The sequence below is a fragment of the Pseudorca crassidens genome, chromosome 8 (assembly GCF_039906515.1).
Source record: "Pseudorca crassidens isolate mPseCra1 chromosome 8, mPseCra1.hap1, whole genome shotgun sequence".
Taxonomy (NCBI): domain Eukaryota; kingdom Metazoa; phylum Chordata; class Mammalia; order Artiodactyla; family Delphinidae; genus Pseudorca; species Pseudorca crassidens.
In genome coordinates, this window is record NC_090303.1 from 105,754,596 (window position 1) to 105,767,220 (window position 12,625).

General features: G+C 41.9%; 1 protein-coding gene across 3 annotated transcripts in view; it reads left to right on the plus strand.

Annotated features, from left to right (window-relative positions):
• Positions 1–12,625, plus strand: part of UBE3C (ubiquitin protein ligase E3C) — a 118,558-nt gene that overhangs the window by 38,087 nt on the left and 67,846 nt on the right. For all 3 annotated transcript variants that reach the window (XM_067747589.1, XM_067747590.1, XM_067747591.1), the window contains 5 exons: positions 1,114–1,271; positions 4,239–4,392; positions 4,806–5,026; positions 5,502–5,656; positions 8,280–8,467. In XM_067747589.1, coding sequence (XP_067603690.1) covers positions 1,114–1,271; positions 4,239–4,392; positions 4,806–5,026; positions 5,502–5,656; positions 8,280–8,467 — 876 coding nt within the window. The remainder of the gene's footprint in view (positions 1–1,113; positions 1,272–4,238; positions 4,393–4,805; positions 5,027–5,501; positions 5,657–8,279; positions 8,468–12,625) is intronic.

The following is a 12,625-nucleotide window of genomic DNA, read 5'->3' on the forward strand; positions in this document are numbered from 1 at the left end:
TGAGACAGGTCCACACACGCTACCCTTGAACGTTCATACAGCTTTATTTATAACGAGAAAAGTCTGGAAACGACTCGTGTCCATCAGCATATGAATGCATGACCAAAACATGGTCTTCCCATGCTGTGGAATGCTACTAGCAGTAAAAGGACCGTGTTTTTAACATGTTGGATGAATCTCAGAAAGATGCCGAGTGAGGAATCTGGACATTAATGTGTACATACCGTACGGTTCCTCGTGTATAGAATAGTAGAAAATGCAGACTAGTCTATGTGACAGAAGAACTGGGTTGGGGGTGGGGGAGTTGGAGGGAGGAAGTTACTAGAGAGGGCCGAGAGGAAGCGGTGGATGGATGTGTTGTGTCCTCATTGTGGGGTAGTGTCGGGGCTCATTGCGTTGCATACTTCAAATGAGTGCAGGTTATCATGTGTAAATTGTGTCTCTGTAAAGCTGATTCTAAGAAAAGAGGGAGGGGGGTTATATGTTTACATATAGCTCTTTGTTGTACAGCAGAAACTAACACATCATTGTAAAGCAATTATACTCCAATAAAGATGTAAAAAAAAAAAGACATTCTCTGTTTTTAAGTAAGACTTAGTTTTGTGACAGCTAAGCCTTCCTTTCTGCCTGTAGTTCTCATAGTAAGAAGGGAGTCTTTAGTCAAAATGCTAGATGACTTAGGATCAGAAATATACTAAGTGTTCTTCTTGGGGGCCATTGTGGGCATGGAAAGTCTTGCAGACACTTGTGGAAAGATGCTTATCTGAGTTGTAGTAGATGTAGCTTAGGTCAGTGGATCATACCCTTCCCACACGGCATTGGCGATCTTTGATTTTCCTTGTCTGTTTCTCCCTCTCTGATGGTGCATTTTTCCTCTCTAAACCAGGCGCCATCATTCTATTTGGCACATAATAAGGACTCAAAACAAGTGTCAGTGACACGATGCTTGGTTATTTCCTGTCTGTCTTGGAGTCGCGTCTGTTTTCAGGGATATTGTAGTGCTAGAACAGAACGGCTCGAACACTTACCGTAGCAAAGAGAAGAATTTGACGAAACTTGCGGTGACACTTGCCATCTAGTAAGTATGTGAATACTTTTTTTTCGTTTTTACAGGTTACTGCAGAACTGTAATGATGACAGTTTGAATGTTGCACTTCCAATGAGAATGCTTGAGGTGTTTTCCTCTGAGAACACCTATCTGCCTGTTTTACAAGATGCTGGCTACGTGGTGTCCGTGATTGAACAAATTTTGCACTACATGATTCAGAATGGTAAGTAGCGGTATTAAGAACGGGGGTGGCGTGGTCGTGAGCAGTCGGCACCAGCCAGGGCCCCTCTGGGGTGGGAAGCGTTGTGTGAGTCACAGATTCTAACGTCTGTCCTCGTCTCTACCCACCCTCAGAATTTGGAAATGTGCCTTATATCTTTACCGCACTTTTCCTGTTGCTTGAAAATGAAGTAAGTTAGTGTCTGCTGTCGGAAGTTGTTCCAGGTGCTCTGGGCCCGCAGTGCAGGCCTGGCTGCCCTGGCTGAGTGCCGCGGCCCGGGTGGTGGGCACAGTCACGCCGCAAACACAGTGCCACACCGACCCGGGAAGAGCCTGTCCCAGGAATCACAGTAGTTCAGTAGAGGAGAGGAAGGTGCTCAGTTTATTTGAATTTTCTTACTAACTCGGTGACACACGTCTTAAAGTGACTGCATTCTGTCAGGTATAATAACCTAGATCTGAAATTCCTCTGAGAACGTGTTAGTGTTGCCGGCAGAAAGACCATGAAGTGCATATGATTTTTAAAACTTCTATGATAATTAAGTAACATAAAGTAAAAAATTTGATTCCCAGGGAATTCCCTGGTGGCCTAGTGGTTAGGACTCTGTGCTTTCACTGCCGTGGGCCCTGATTCAGTCCCTGGTTGGGGAACTGAGGTCCTACAAGCCGCGTGGTGTGGCCAGCAAGGACAACAACAAAAATCTGACTCCCGGTGTTCTCACAGGTGGAGAAATCAGATGCTGCAGGGCTCCTGGACTTCCGGAGCATTAACGTTAGAATGGGTATGTTATGAGTCGTAAAAGGAGCTATAGGATGTTCTAGAAAGCAACAGTGACTGATAAAAACATAAATAATCTTGCTTTTGTTTTTTTTTGAAATGGACTAATCTGTTGACTGGTTAAATCTAGCTAATTTAATTCTCAGGATTAAAACTAGAAATTAAATTCTTATACATCCAACCTTACTGTTTGGTTTAGGTTTAAAAAATAAAGAAACCCTACTTAGTTCATTGAAAAATTAGGGAAACTACTGAGTTAATTAAAAGTAAATTGAAATTTGTGGAATTTGATCTTCTAAAAAGCAAATTAATGGGCTTCCCTGGTGGCACAGTGGTTGAGAGTCCGCCTGCCGATGCAGGGGACACGGGTTCGAGCCTTGGTCTGGGAAGATCCCACATGCTGTGGAGCAGCTGGGCCCGTGAGCCACAACTACTGAGCCTGTGCTCCGCAACAAGAGAGGCCACGATAGTGAGAGACCCACGCACCACAATGAAGAGGGGCCCCCACTTGCCACAACTTGAGAAAGCCCTTGCACAGAAACGAAGACCCAACACAGAAAAAATAAATAAAATAAATTACTAAAGTCCTACCCCCAACATCTTTAAAAAAAAAAAAAAAAAGACTAAGCATTCAGTGAGAATTTTTACCCTTCTTGCTTTCAGAAGTGTAAAGATGATAACTAAGAAATATGCGTTATTTTAAAATGTGTCTTGAACTAGGAGATGCTTCAGAATCTTACACAGAAGGTGCTGCTTCCAGTATCTGTGGTATAGCCATGTTTCATCTTTTTTGATAAATTGCTTCCTGACATTACTAGTCTGTAATGTTTTAGCATCGTGTTCATTTACTAGTTCATGTTATTGTGCACTGTATGTTGACTTAACATGGAGCTTTTTAACAATTGCAACTAAACTACTTAATGCTCTGTTCATGCTGTCAATCTACACATATTTGTGTTAATATATTAATAATACGCTACTTTAAAATTTTTTCTTGATGTATTTACGTCTTTTCAGTTTTATAGCGGAAGAGCTTTCAGGCTTTCTTGTTGTGCCGTCGCTGGTGATCAGTGTGTGTGAGGTTAGAGCTGGGGTGGTGGCGGAGCAGGTCTGGGGACCCGTGCGGAGACTCTCCGTTCAGCGACCGAACGTCGGGTGCAGAACTGGAGGGAGCAAACCAAGCAGGTGGAGAGCGTGTTAGCGTGAGCTTACAGTAACGGGATGCCTGCAGACTACGCCCGAAGATGCTCTTACTGCCGTGCAAGAAGGGGGCACACGCTTCTATAGGACTGCGTGACATGAGTTGTTAGTGGCGGCAGAGTTATGTTCACCATACCCCTAGAAAGCCCATCAGCAGCTTTGAAAGGCCATGCCAGGTGTTTCTGCTTCATAGAGGTCGTCTTTAAAACATGTGAATCCCTCGGTGCCCACATTGTGGTCTCCAGAGGCATCCTTTCCTTTAAAAGGGATTTAAGAGTCCCTGGTCCTGATTGGGAGATGGGAAGGTGAGACTGGGCCATCTTGTCCCATCAGGAAGCAGAGATGCTCACCTGACTGCAGCCCATCAGCAGTACGATGATGATCACGAGTATCAGCAAGGAGAACAGCTGCGACGGGTGCAAGTCTACCCCGGGGTTAAAGTCCTGGGTTCAACGTGATATTGTTTAAAAAACCACAGAACGACTTAATTACTTGAAGGATGCTTAAGAGACATTTAAAAAATCACAATGTATGGGATTTACTTGGATCCTGATGCAGGCAAACTAGTTAAATAAAATTTATAACATGAGTCAATTGGAGACTTGAACACTGATAGGTATTTGTGGTATTGAAGAATTACTACTAATTTATTTTAGCTGTGACGATGGTAGTTTTAAGAAAAATAAAGTCCTTTGATGATATACTGAGATAATTATATCTTGGATTTGCTTCCAAATGAGTGGAGGCATAGATGACTGGCTGTAGTTGATAATTGTTGGTGCTGGGTAGTGGGTACGTGGACTTTATGCATCACTTCAAGCTACATGGGTACCTAAAGGTTTTCTTAATGAAAACTTGAAGAAAAATTAGCTTGAAGTTGTACCTGTGGAGATTTGTAAAAAGCATTTAAAAATTGACAAGTTTTTTTTCCCCTCCTTATAAGAAAAGGTATGAATTGATACAAATTATAAATATGTTTTTCTTTTCTTTTAGGGTATTATAGATCTCTCTATTTGTTAATTAACAGCAAACTTCCATCAAGTATTGAATATTCTGATTTATCTCGAGTTCCTATAGCAAAAATATTGCTAGAGAATGTTTTAAAACCATTGCACTTTACTTACAACTCCTGTCCAGAAGGTGCAAGGTGAGAATGGAATCAATTTATTGATTTTGTAATTTCACAAGATCGTCTGTATCCAACAATAACTTTGACATAGGATGCCCTGTTAAATATAGACTTGAAAGTCAAATTTTTGCTTTATTAGTGTGACTCAGTTTAAAGAAAAATGTACTTTTTCTGTCTGTCCTGCACCCTAACATAAATTTATAATTCTGATGACCTGGTTATTTTCTTGCTTTCTAGTAGCTATCAAAAGTTAGCAAAAACACGGCCGAGTTTTTTTTATAGGAAAGACACAACATGAAGTTCAGGGTAATCTAGTTGATACTGAAAGCTTAACATTATTAGGAAGGTATTTTGTGACCAGTGATTTGAATCAATGATTTTGTGAACAGTGTGTTTTGGTTTTATTAAAAGCTTCCATTTTTCTTTTTAAGGCAACAAGTTTTCACAGCCTTCACGAAGGAGGTCCTGGCAGCCCCCTTCACGGAGCAGGTCTTCCACTTTGTCATTCCTGCCTTGGCCGACGTGCAGACCGTCTTCCCCTATGAGCCCTTCCTGAATGCACTGTTGTCCATAGAGGGTCCACGCTCCAAGACCAGTGGTGGAGCGCCGTGGCTCTTCTACTTTGTTTTAACTGTTGGTGAAAATTATTTGGGTATGACATGCAAGATGTGTCTTACGCGAACTCACATGGAGGTGGTATTGGCGCGTAAGAGCAGGGGGTGTGGTGGCGGGTGTCCCGTTGTCGAGGTGGCCTCTGGGGTAGGGATTTCTGGAAGGGTGTATTTGCTGAAGGACTGTGGCCTGGGCAGTGTCCCTGGGGAAGGTTTCCAGGCACAATGAAAAAGTCTGCTTTAAATACATATTATAAGGCCACACAGATTACGAAGAATTTTTGAGTTGAACGGGAGAACTCCTGGGAGTGCGGGGATGTTTTCCCCATTCATGCTAAACTGCTCATGTGCCTATTGTAGAATTTTGGTATCTTCCTCTAGTATATTTTAATGCACACATCTATATAAGTCCTGGTCAGAAATGCCTCCCTGAGTACAGGAAAAATGTGAACCTGAGTTTTCCAGTTTCTTTTTGATCCCTTTTAATTAACGGTTGTAACTGATTGTTTTACAAAGGGACCCTGTCTGAGGAGGGACTGCTAGTGTATTTGAGCGTCCTCCAGACCCTCCTTTCTCGGTTGCCGGTTTCACCTGCCAACACAAGCTGTCAGGATTCAGCCAGTGACTCTGAAGATGAGAGTGGAGAGACAGACACGCAGACAAGTGCTCCAGTAAGCTCCCGGGTCCTGTGCGTCCGAGCCCAGCTTCATGTGACATCGGAAGTCAAAAGCTTGTGTCCGTCCTTATTTCTAGTTATATAAGTAATACATCAAGACATTCTTATTGTAAAGCCTTCAGCTGTAGAGATAAGGGCCCCTCACCTACACTGCCATCGTGCCCTTCCCCAGAGAGAGCTGTCCTCGTGATTGGACACGAGCTCTTCCATACCTTTTCCTTACGTCTGTGCAAGGTTATGTGGAGACACATGGTTTTGTGTTTGGTTTTTAATGTAAAATAGGTCATCCTGTATATTAGTTCGATCATTACTAGGACGTAGTCCCTAGGAGTGAAATGATTGGGTTAGAGGGTTGAGCTGCTGTAGTTCTCAGGAAGCGCACCTACTGTGTGTCAGGCGCTGTTCTACGTTTTCTTTTTGTAAAGAATTTTTAAAAAATAACTTTATTGAGATACACTTCACCATAAAATTCACCCTTTTCTTTTTATTTTTTAAATATATTTTTATTTTTATCTATTTATTTTAAAAAATATTGTTGTTTTTTTTGGCTGCACGGCATGTGGCATCTTAGTTCCCCAACCGGGAATTGAACCTGTGCCCCCTGCAGTGGAAGTGCAGAGTCCTAACCACTGGGATGCCAGGGAAGTTCCAAAATTCACCCTTTTAGAGTAATACACAATCCAGTGACTTTTCGTATAGTAACATAACGGTGCAGCCGTCCCCACTGTCTAATTTTAGAGCATCTTCATCACTCCACAGAGAAACCCCAAATCCATTAACAGTCAGTCCCTTTCCTCCTCCTCCTCAGCCCCTAGAAGAAAAAATAAGGTTCAGTTTCTTCTTACCCTGGCTTGTGAACAGCACACAACATCTTTTGTCAATTTTCGCAAATTTTATAGATGATAAATACTATGATTGGTTTTTAAATTCATTTTACGAACAGTGTCACATATTATCTCCCACTTCTCACCGAGCGTTGTTTACTGTGCATTTTCAAGGAATAAAAAGCTTTATGTCACTTATACGCACAATTTGCCTGCCACTGACGTCTTTTTCTCTTAATTACACAATGGAAATGGCTTGAGGTGTGGCTGTACTAGGTTTTAGATATATATTTTTTTGGTTAGGAAATTTCTCTTCGGTTAATAACGAGCCGAGTCTAGTCCCAGGAGCCGTACACTTGAGAGTGACTCGTGCTGTGTGGGGTGGGAGCTGGGGGGTTGAGTGAAAGGGCACAGGGCTCCCTTAGCAGAGATGAAAAAGCCATAACAGGAGGTCAGGGGGAAACAGATGAGTGGTTGCCAGGGCTTAGACCAGGACAGGGTTGATTACAAAGAGACAAAACAGAGTTTTGGTGGGTGCTGGAACTCTTGCATCTGTCAAAACTCAGAACTGCACACCAAAAAGTGTGAATTTTATTGTATGGTCAAAAAAAGTGGGATCCTGTAGATGAGACGTAGATAAAACTTCTGTTTTTAGAAGACAGAGAATCTGAAATTTAAATTTTATTTGTACGGGCACACCTCATTTTATTGCACTTCTCAGATGATCCACTTCTTACACATTGAAGGTTTTTGGCGGTTGTTTGTTGGCAGGTGATGGTGAGCATTTCTTAGCAATAAGGCATTTTTAAATTAAGGTGTGTACATTGTTTTTTTAAAAGACGTAATGCTATTGCATTATGTATTTAATAGGCTACGACAGAGTGTAAACATAACTTTCATATGCACTGGGAAACCAGGAAATTCATGTGAATTACTTTATTTCCACGTTTGCTTTATTGCGGTCTGGAACCAAACCTGCAGTATCTCCCAGGTGTGCCCGTACAAAATGCGATTTGTATCTTAAGTGAAGAGAGAGATATATATATATATATTAGATACACCGCTAATACAGTTTTATTTGGTAGATTGTTGTAAGTTACATAAATTATATTCATCCAGGTTTCCAAACAGTACAGTCAGTAACACCCAGTGTTGTATATATAGTCATTTTTATATACTCATATATATGTACATATATGAAAAAAGTATGTATCTTTGGTTAATATCCCAAATAGGTAAACTGCATCGAGTATTAGCTCAGCTTTTAGTCGGTGAGTCAGATATTCTAGGGACGCTAAGCTGTAAAATAACAGGTCTATGTATTTCATTTGATGCTTTTTAAGTTCTTTAATATTCTGACGATTTTGCTTAAACTGTGGTATCTTAGATAATTTAAAATGAAAGTTTTATCAGATGGTAATACATTTTCACACATGTGTGCTTAGTATAATGCAATCTGAAAAATATGAATTAAATTTTTCTTAAATTGTAAGGACTAAACATACTGTCACATTAAAGCACAGACTGAGTGTTCACAGTTCTGTGTTGTCATGCTGGGCAAAATTGGCACCTACCATGGGTAATGACTTAGGGTCTCCAGAGGATTTCAGCTTACTTTCACGGGGGACTTGGTAGAGATATTGATATGTTCGTTGTGATGTGGATAATTTTTAGGTAACGCCTTTCTTATGTTTTCAGTTGAAGGAAAATAAGATTTTACATTATCTTTGTAGTGTTGAGCTGAGTTCTAATAGAATATGTTTAACTCAGACTAACCCATCTGGTGTGTTTTAGGAGGATGGTAGACTGTCAGTACCGTACATAACCGAGGAATGTCTGAAAAAGTTGGATACGAAACAGCAGACCAACACCCTGTTAAACCTGGTCTGGAGGGACTCAGCCAGCGAGGAGGCCTTCACACTGATGGCGGCCATCTGCCATACACTCATGGTGCAGCACCGAGTCATGGTACCCAAGGCCAGGCAAGTCTCCTGGGCGTGGGTGCCTCGGTCCCCGGCGGGTTCTCCTCCCTGTGCTGGCCATGCGCTCCCTCCAGCCAGTGTCATGGAAAATGAACGTTTGTTTGTTTTTCTTTTCTAAACCAGCTAATACTGTTTAAGTCCTTTCCCTGGTCTTTGACATGTTAACCAATCCAGGAAGGTCCTCTTGTGTGCTGTCTGGGGTGAGGGGAGCTTAGTCCTGGCCACCCCTTTAAAAAGTCTGACTCGTGCCTGGATGATAGAACCAACGTATTACTTGTCTCTCTAGGCTTTTTCATAGCACTCTTTTGGTCAGAGTGCCCTTGACAGTTTACTTTGGTACCTGAAAAATTTTTGTTTTTCAAAACTTTGAAATGAACTTTTGAGACGGACAAGAAACATAGGAATTTAAATGTGGCTGATGAATGTGACAGTAACCTTAAACTATTGATATTTTTTCCCTCTATTTTGAGTGATAGTTGAGCAGTTTCCTAGAATTTAACAGAACAATGCTCAGAGGAGCGCAGTGAGCCCGAGTGTAGTGGTTCCACTAGGAACTGAGGGGCCACCCTCTGTGATGCGCGTGGGTGCCTGAGTCCTGTGTGACCAGACAGAGCCCCTCTGTTTGTAAAATGCTATCCCGTAACATGAAAAGAGCTGTTTCTTTTGCTAGGAAAGCGTTCTTTGAAACGGGCTGTATGCAGGGAGCGCATCACCTGCAGCTGCCTTGTAAACACTAAGGCAACCGACTAATGAGGTGCTGTCCTCGCTCGCTGGTGTTTATTAGCGTCGGACGCAGCAAGATGCCGGGAAACTGCAAGCCCGGGGTTAGGCGATTAGCTCTCTGGGGGCTAATTGCGTCAGAGCAGGATGTGAGATCTGAGGATCTTGCAGCTGAACTAGGCCCCTTGCTTTTATTGGAGCACAAGGTCCATTGCTCTGGGTGGTAATGACTGGGTTTGATGCGTCGCTGCCCTGGCCTGGGGTTTACCGGTGAACCGCTTCCAAAAGGTGTTTAATGGTAAAGGAGCTTTATATGTAGCCTTGATTTTATGAGTACAGCACCTATTTCCTCTAAGAAAGTACTCCAGGAATTTTATTTATGGCCTAAATATATTAGGTTTTGAGTATTTAGAATGTTTTTCATAGCTCATAAAAGAGCAAATAGGCTTATTTTAACTGTTGTAGATTTTAACTACTTGCAACTTTTTTTAAGGTGTTTAAAAGATGATTAGTAAATTCCTAGGCTGATAGCTCACTCTCAACTCTTCCCAGGCTCATATTAGTCCCTCTTATTTTCAGGGTTGGAATTTGAGGTTTTAATTTCTGTTTAACATTGATTGTCAGGATGTATAAAGGAATTTGGAGGCCCTTCCTACATTGATATGGAAAGATTTCTAAGATATATGTTTAAGTAAAAAAAAAGGAAGATATAGAGCAGTGAATATCTCTTGTGTCTGAAAGGTGGAAAAAGTAAGAATGTGTATTTGCATAAAGAAACTTGGAAGCGTTCACAAGAAATTCATAGAAGCGATTACTCACACGTCTGGTTCTGCTGGGGAGGTTGAGGGAGGAGGAGAGGATGGACTTTGAACCATGTACTTTTTAATATGGTTTGAGCTTTGGATTATGTGAATTATTTTAATTTTTAAAAATTAAGCAATGGACTGCCATCTCCTTTTATGAAAGAAAATTTGTAAATCTTACCATTGAACTTGGAAATCTGAATAAATTTTTGGATTAAAAATTCATATTCACTAATTTTAAATATGAATAAATATTAACTGGTTGTATTGTGGGAGGGGAGAAAAAGGCAGGCACTGTCCCAGTATCTAGAGAACTAAGCCTAGAAAGTGGGATATTTAAGTAGACCCTTGAGGACAGCCTGTGGGCAGGCGCTCAGCTTTACCCCTGGCTGACTCGGAATCAGGCTTAGCGGGCAGGGCTCTGGTGTTGTGTTGGGCGGATCCGTGCTGTTAGGAAGTGTTGCCCACGCTGGACGAGGGCCTCACTCACTGCGCGCTGCCGCCCGGTCCCCTGGGGCCTCCCGCTGCTGCCGGGGCCCCTGCGCCCGTCTGCCCCTCGTCCTCGTCCCTCTGCTTGAAACCCTTTTGCTTAAGCCACGGGATTCTCGAGAATTTCCTTGTCGTCACAGGCTTCTCCTTCTCAGTGCTTTCTGTGGCTTCTTCTTTGTCTCTGTTACAGTGTTTCCTAACCCTTAGACTTCTCTTCCTGTTCAGTTCCTCAGTTCCTTTCTGCTCAGAGGATTCTCTGGGTGATCTCGTCCACACAGGCGGCTTCACCTGCTTCCCGGAGCTCCAGACTCCCATGCAGCCACTGATTAACAGGGGCCGTCCTCACGCTCCTTTCCTGCTGCCTGAAATTGAACTCCGCATCTTTCCCCTAACCCTGGGGGTCACGCTGGGCCTGCAGTGTCACTTTAAATTAACTAGAATTACATAAAGGTACAAACCCAGTTCCTCAGTCACACCAGCCACATTTCAAGTGCCCAGTAGGCATGTGTGGCCCGTGGCTGCCACGTTGGGTAGCACAGTGTGGACCAGTTCCACCATCACAGAAAGTTCTGGTGGACAGCGTTGCCTGCGAGTTTAGGCTCTCTCCGTAGTTCCCTGTATGCATTGTCACCGTGGTATGTGAGTGCTGCGTACTTTGTGTTGTGTTGCCAGACTGAATTGTCAGAAATGTAACCCACGTTATTTCACCCTCTTGCTTGAATCCCTTTGGCTCAGGACAGCACTCGCATCTCCTTGCCTGGTGCTGTGCAGCGCCCTCTCCTAATCCAGTGTTTGGTTACCCCTCTGACTCCGTTTCCAGCCATAAAATTAGGGCTTTTTGCCCCAGCCACGCTTCATTACTTCCGTTTTCTTGCTATTTTTTACGCCTCCAAGGTATTTCATGCCTCTCTCCTTTTGCCTGTGCTGGTGTCTGTCCAGAGTGCCTCTGCCCTCCTCCTTGTCTTTTCTTGGCTGAATTGTCTCTTAGAGTCATGCACAGGTGATCATCTTTCAGAAACCCTCCTGAGTTTATATCCTGAGATTTCGCCTGTAATTACAGCTTCTAGTGAAATTTTCATTTTACGGTAGGTACTCCCTTAAAAGTTGATTTTAAGGAGTTTGGGTTTACACTTCAGGTGGGTGGATGAGCTATTCTTTGGGGCTTGGCTCTTCTGTTTCATTAACATCTAGAGACTTTGAAATGGAATTTTAAAGGTAGTGTTTTAAGGATCGGAAAGGTTGGTGTTACAATTTTCCTCTAGTTCTCTTGTTCATACCTCATATGGTAAGCCATCAGAATCAGTTTTATTGTATCAGGTGCTTGATTTTTCTACCAAAAATTAATAGAATGAGCCAGCTTAATTGTGTCTTGTGTTATTAATCATTGTGATTTGGACAGTTGTGTGCCCTGGGAGCGTATAGCCGCTTCCTCATCTGTTTTCTAAGCACTATTAAGTAAATGTGAAAATGAGTACCCCCTTACCTCTTTGTTTGTAAGTTCATATCTTTAATCATTTGAGATAGAATGATTGTGCAAATGACTTCAGCGGAGAAAAATGCAAATTTGTGTTACATGGGTATTCCAGGAGTACTACATACTGTTCATGTTTTTGTAAACAAATTTTTATAGTATTTTAGAAAAAATACTGAGAATGTACCTACAGAGAAACTATTATTATTATTTTTGCCTATGGTTTCATGCTTGCTTTTATTATCAGTGATATTTTTGGTATAAACAATAGATTTAAGCAGCTATTGCTATAATTTGCATTCTTAGGAAAGTCAGATAAAATTTGTGAGCTTTTTGACATTTCAACACAATGACTTTATTATTGCCTATCTTGAAATCATATAGATTATAAATGAATTGGCAGTAGTTATTGTTAGAGGCATCAAATTAATAAAGCAGGCCTGCTTTAGTCAAATTTAGGAATATAATTTGTAGTGAGTTTTGAAACTTCTAAGAATTTTCTAAACTTTTGAGGATGACAGTCCACAGGAAATACGAGTGAACTTGGAAAAAACATTATATACACACAGGCTGTTTAAAAGTTTTTTCAAGTTTTCTTGAAAGAAGTAAAACGGAAGGATATCAAGGAGGCATCTAAGGTGGCGAATGCTGCTTCCTCCCATTTTAGTTTAAACT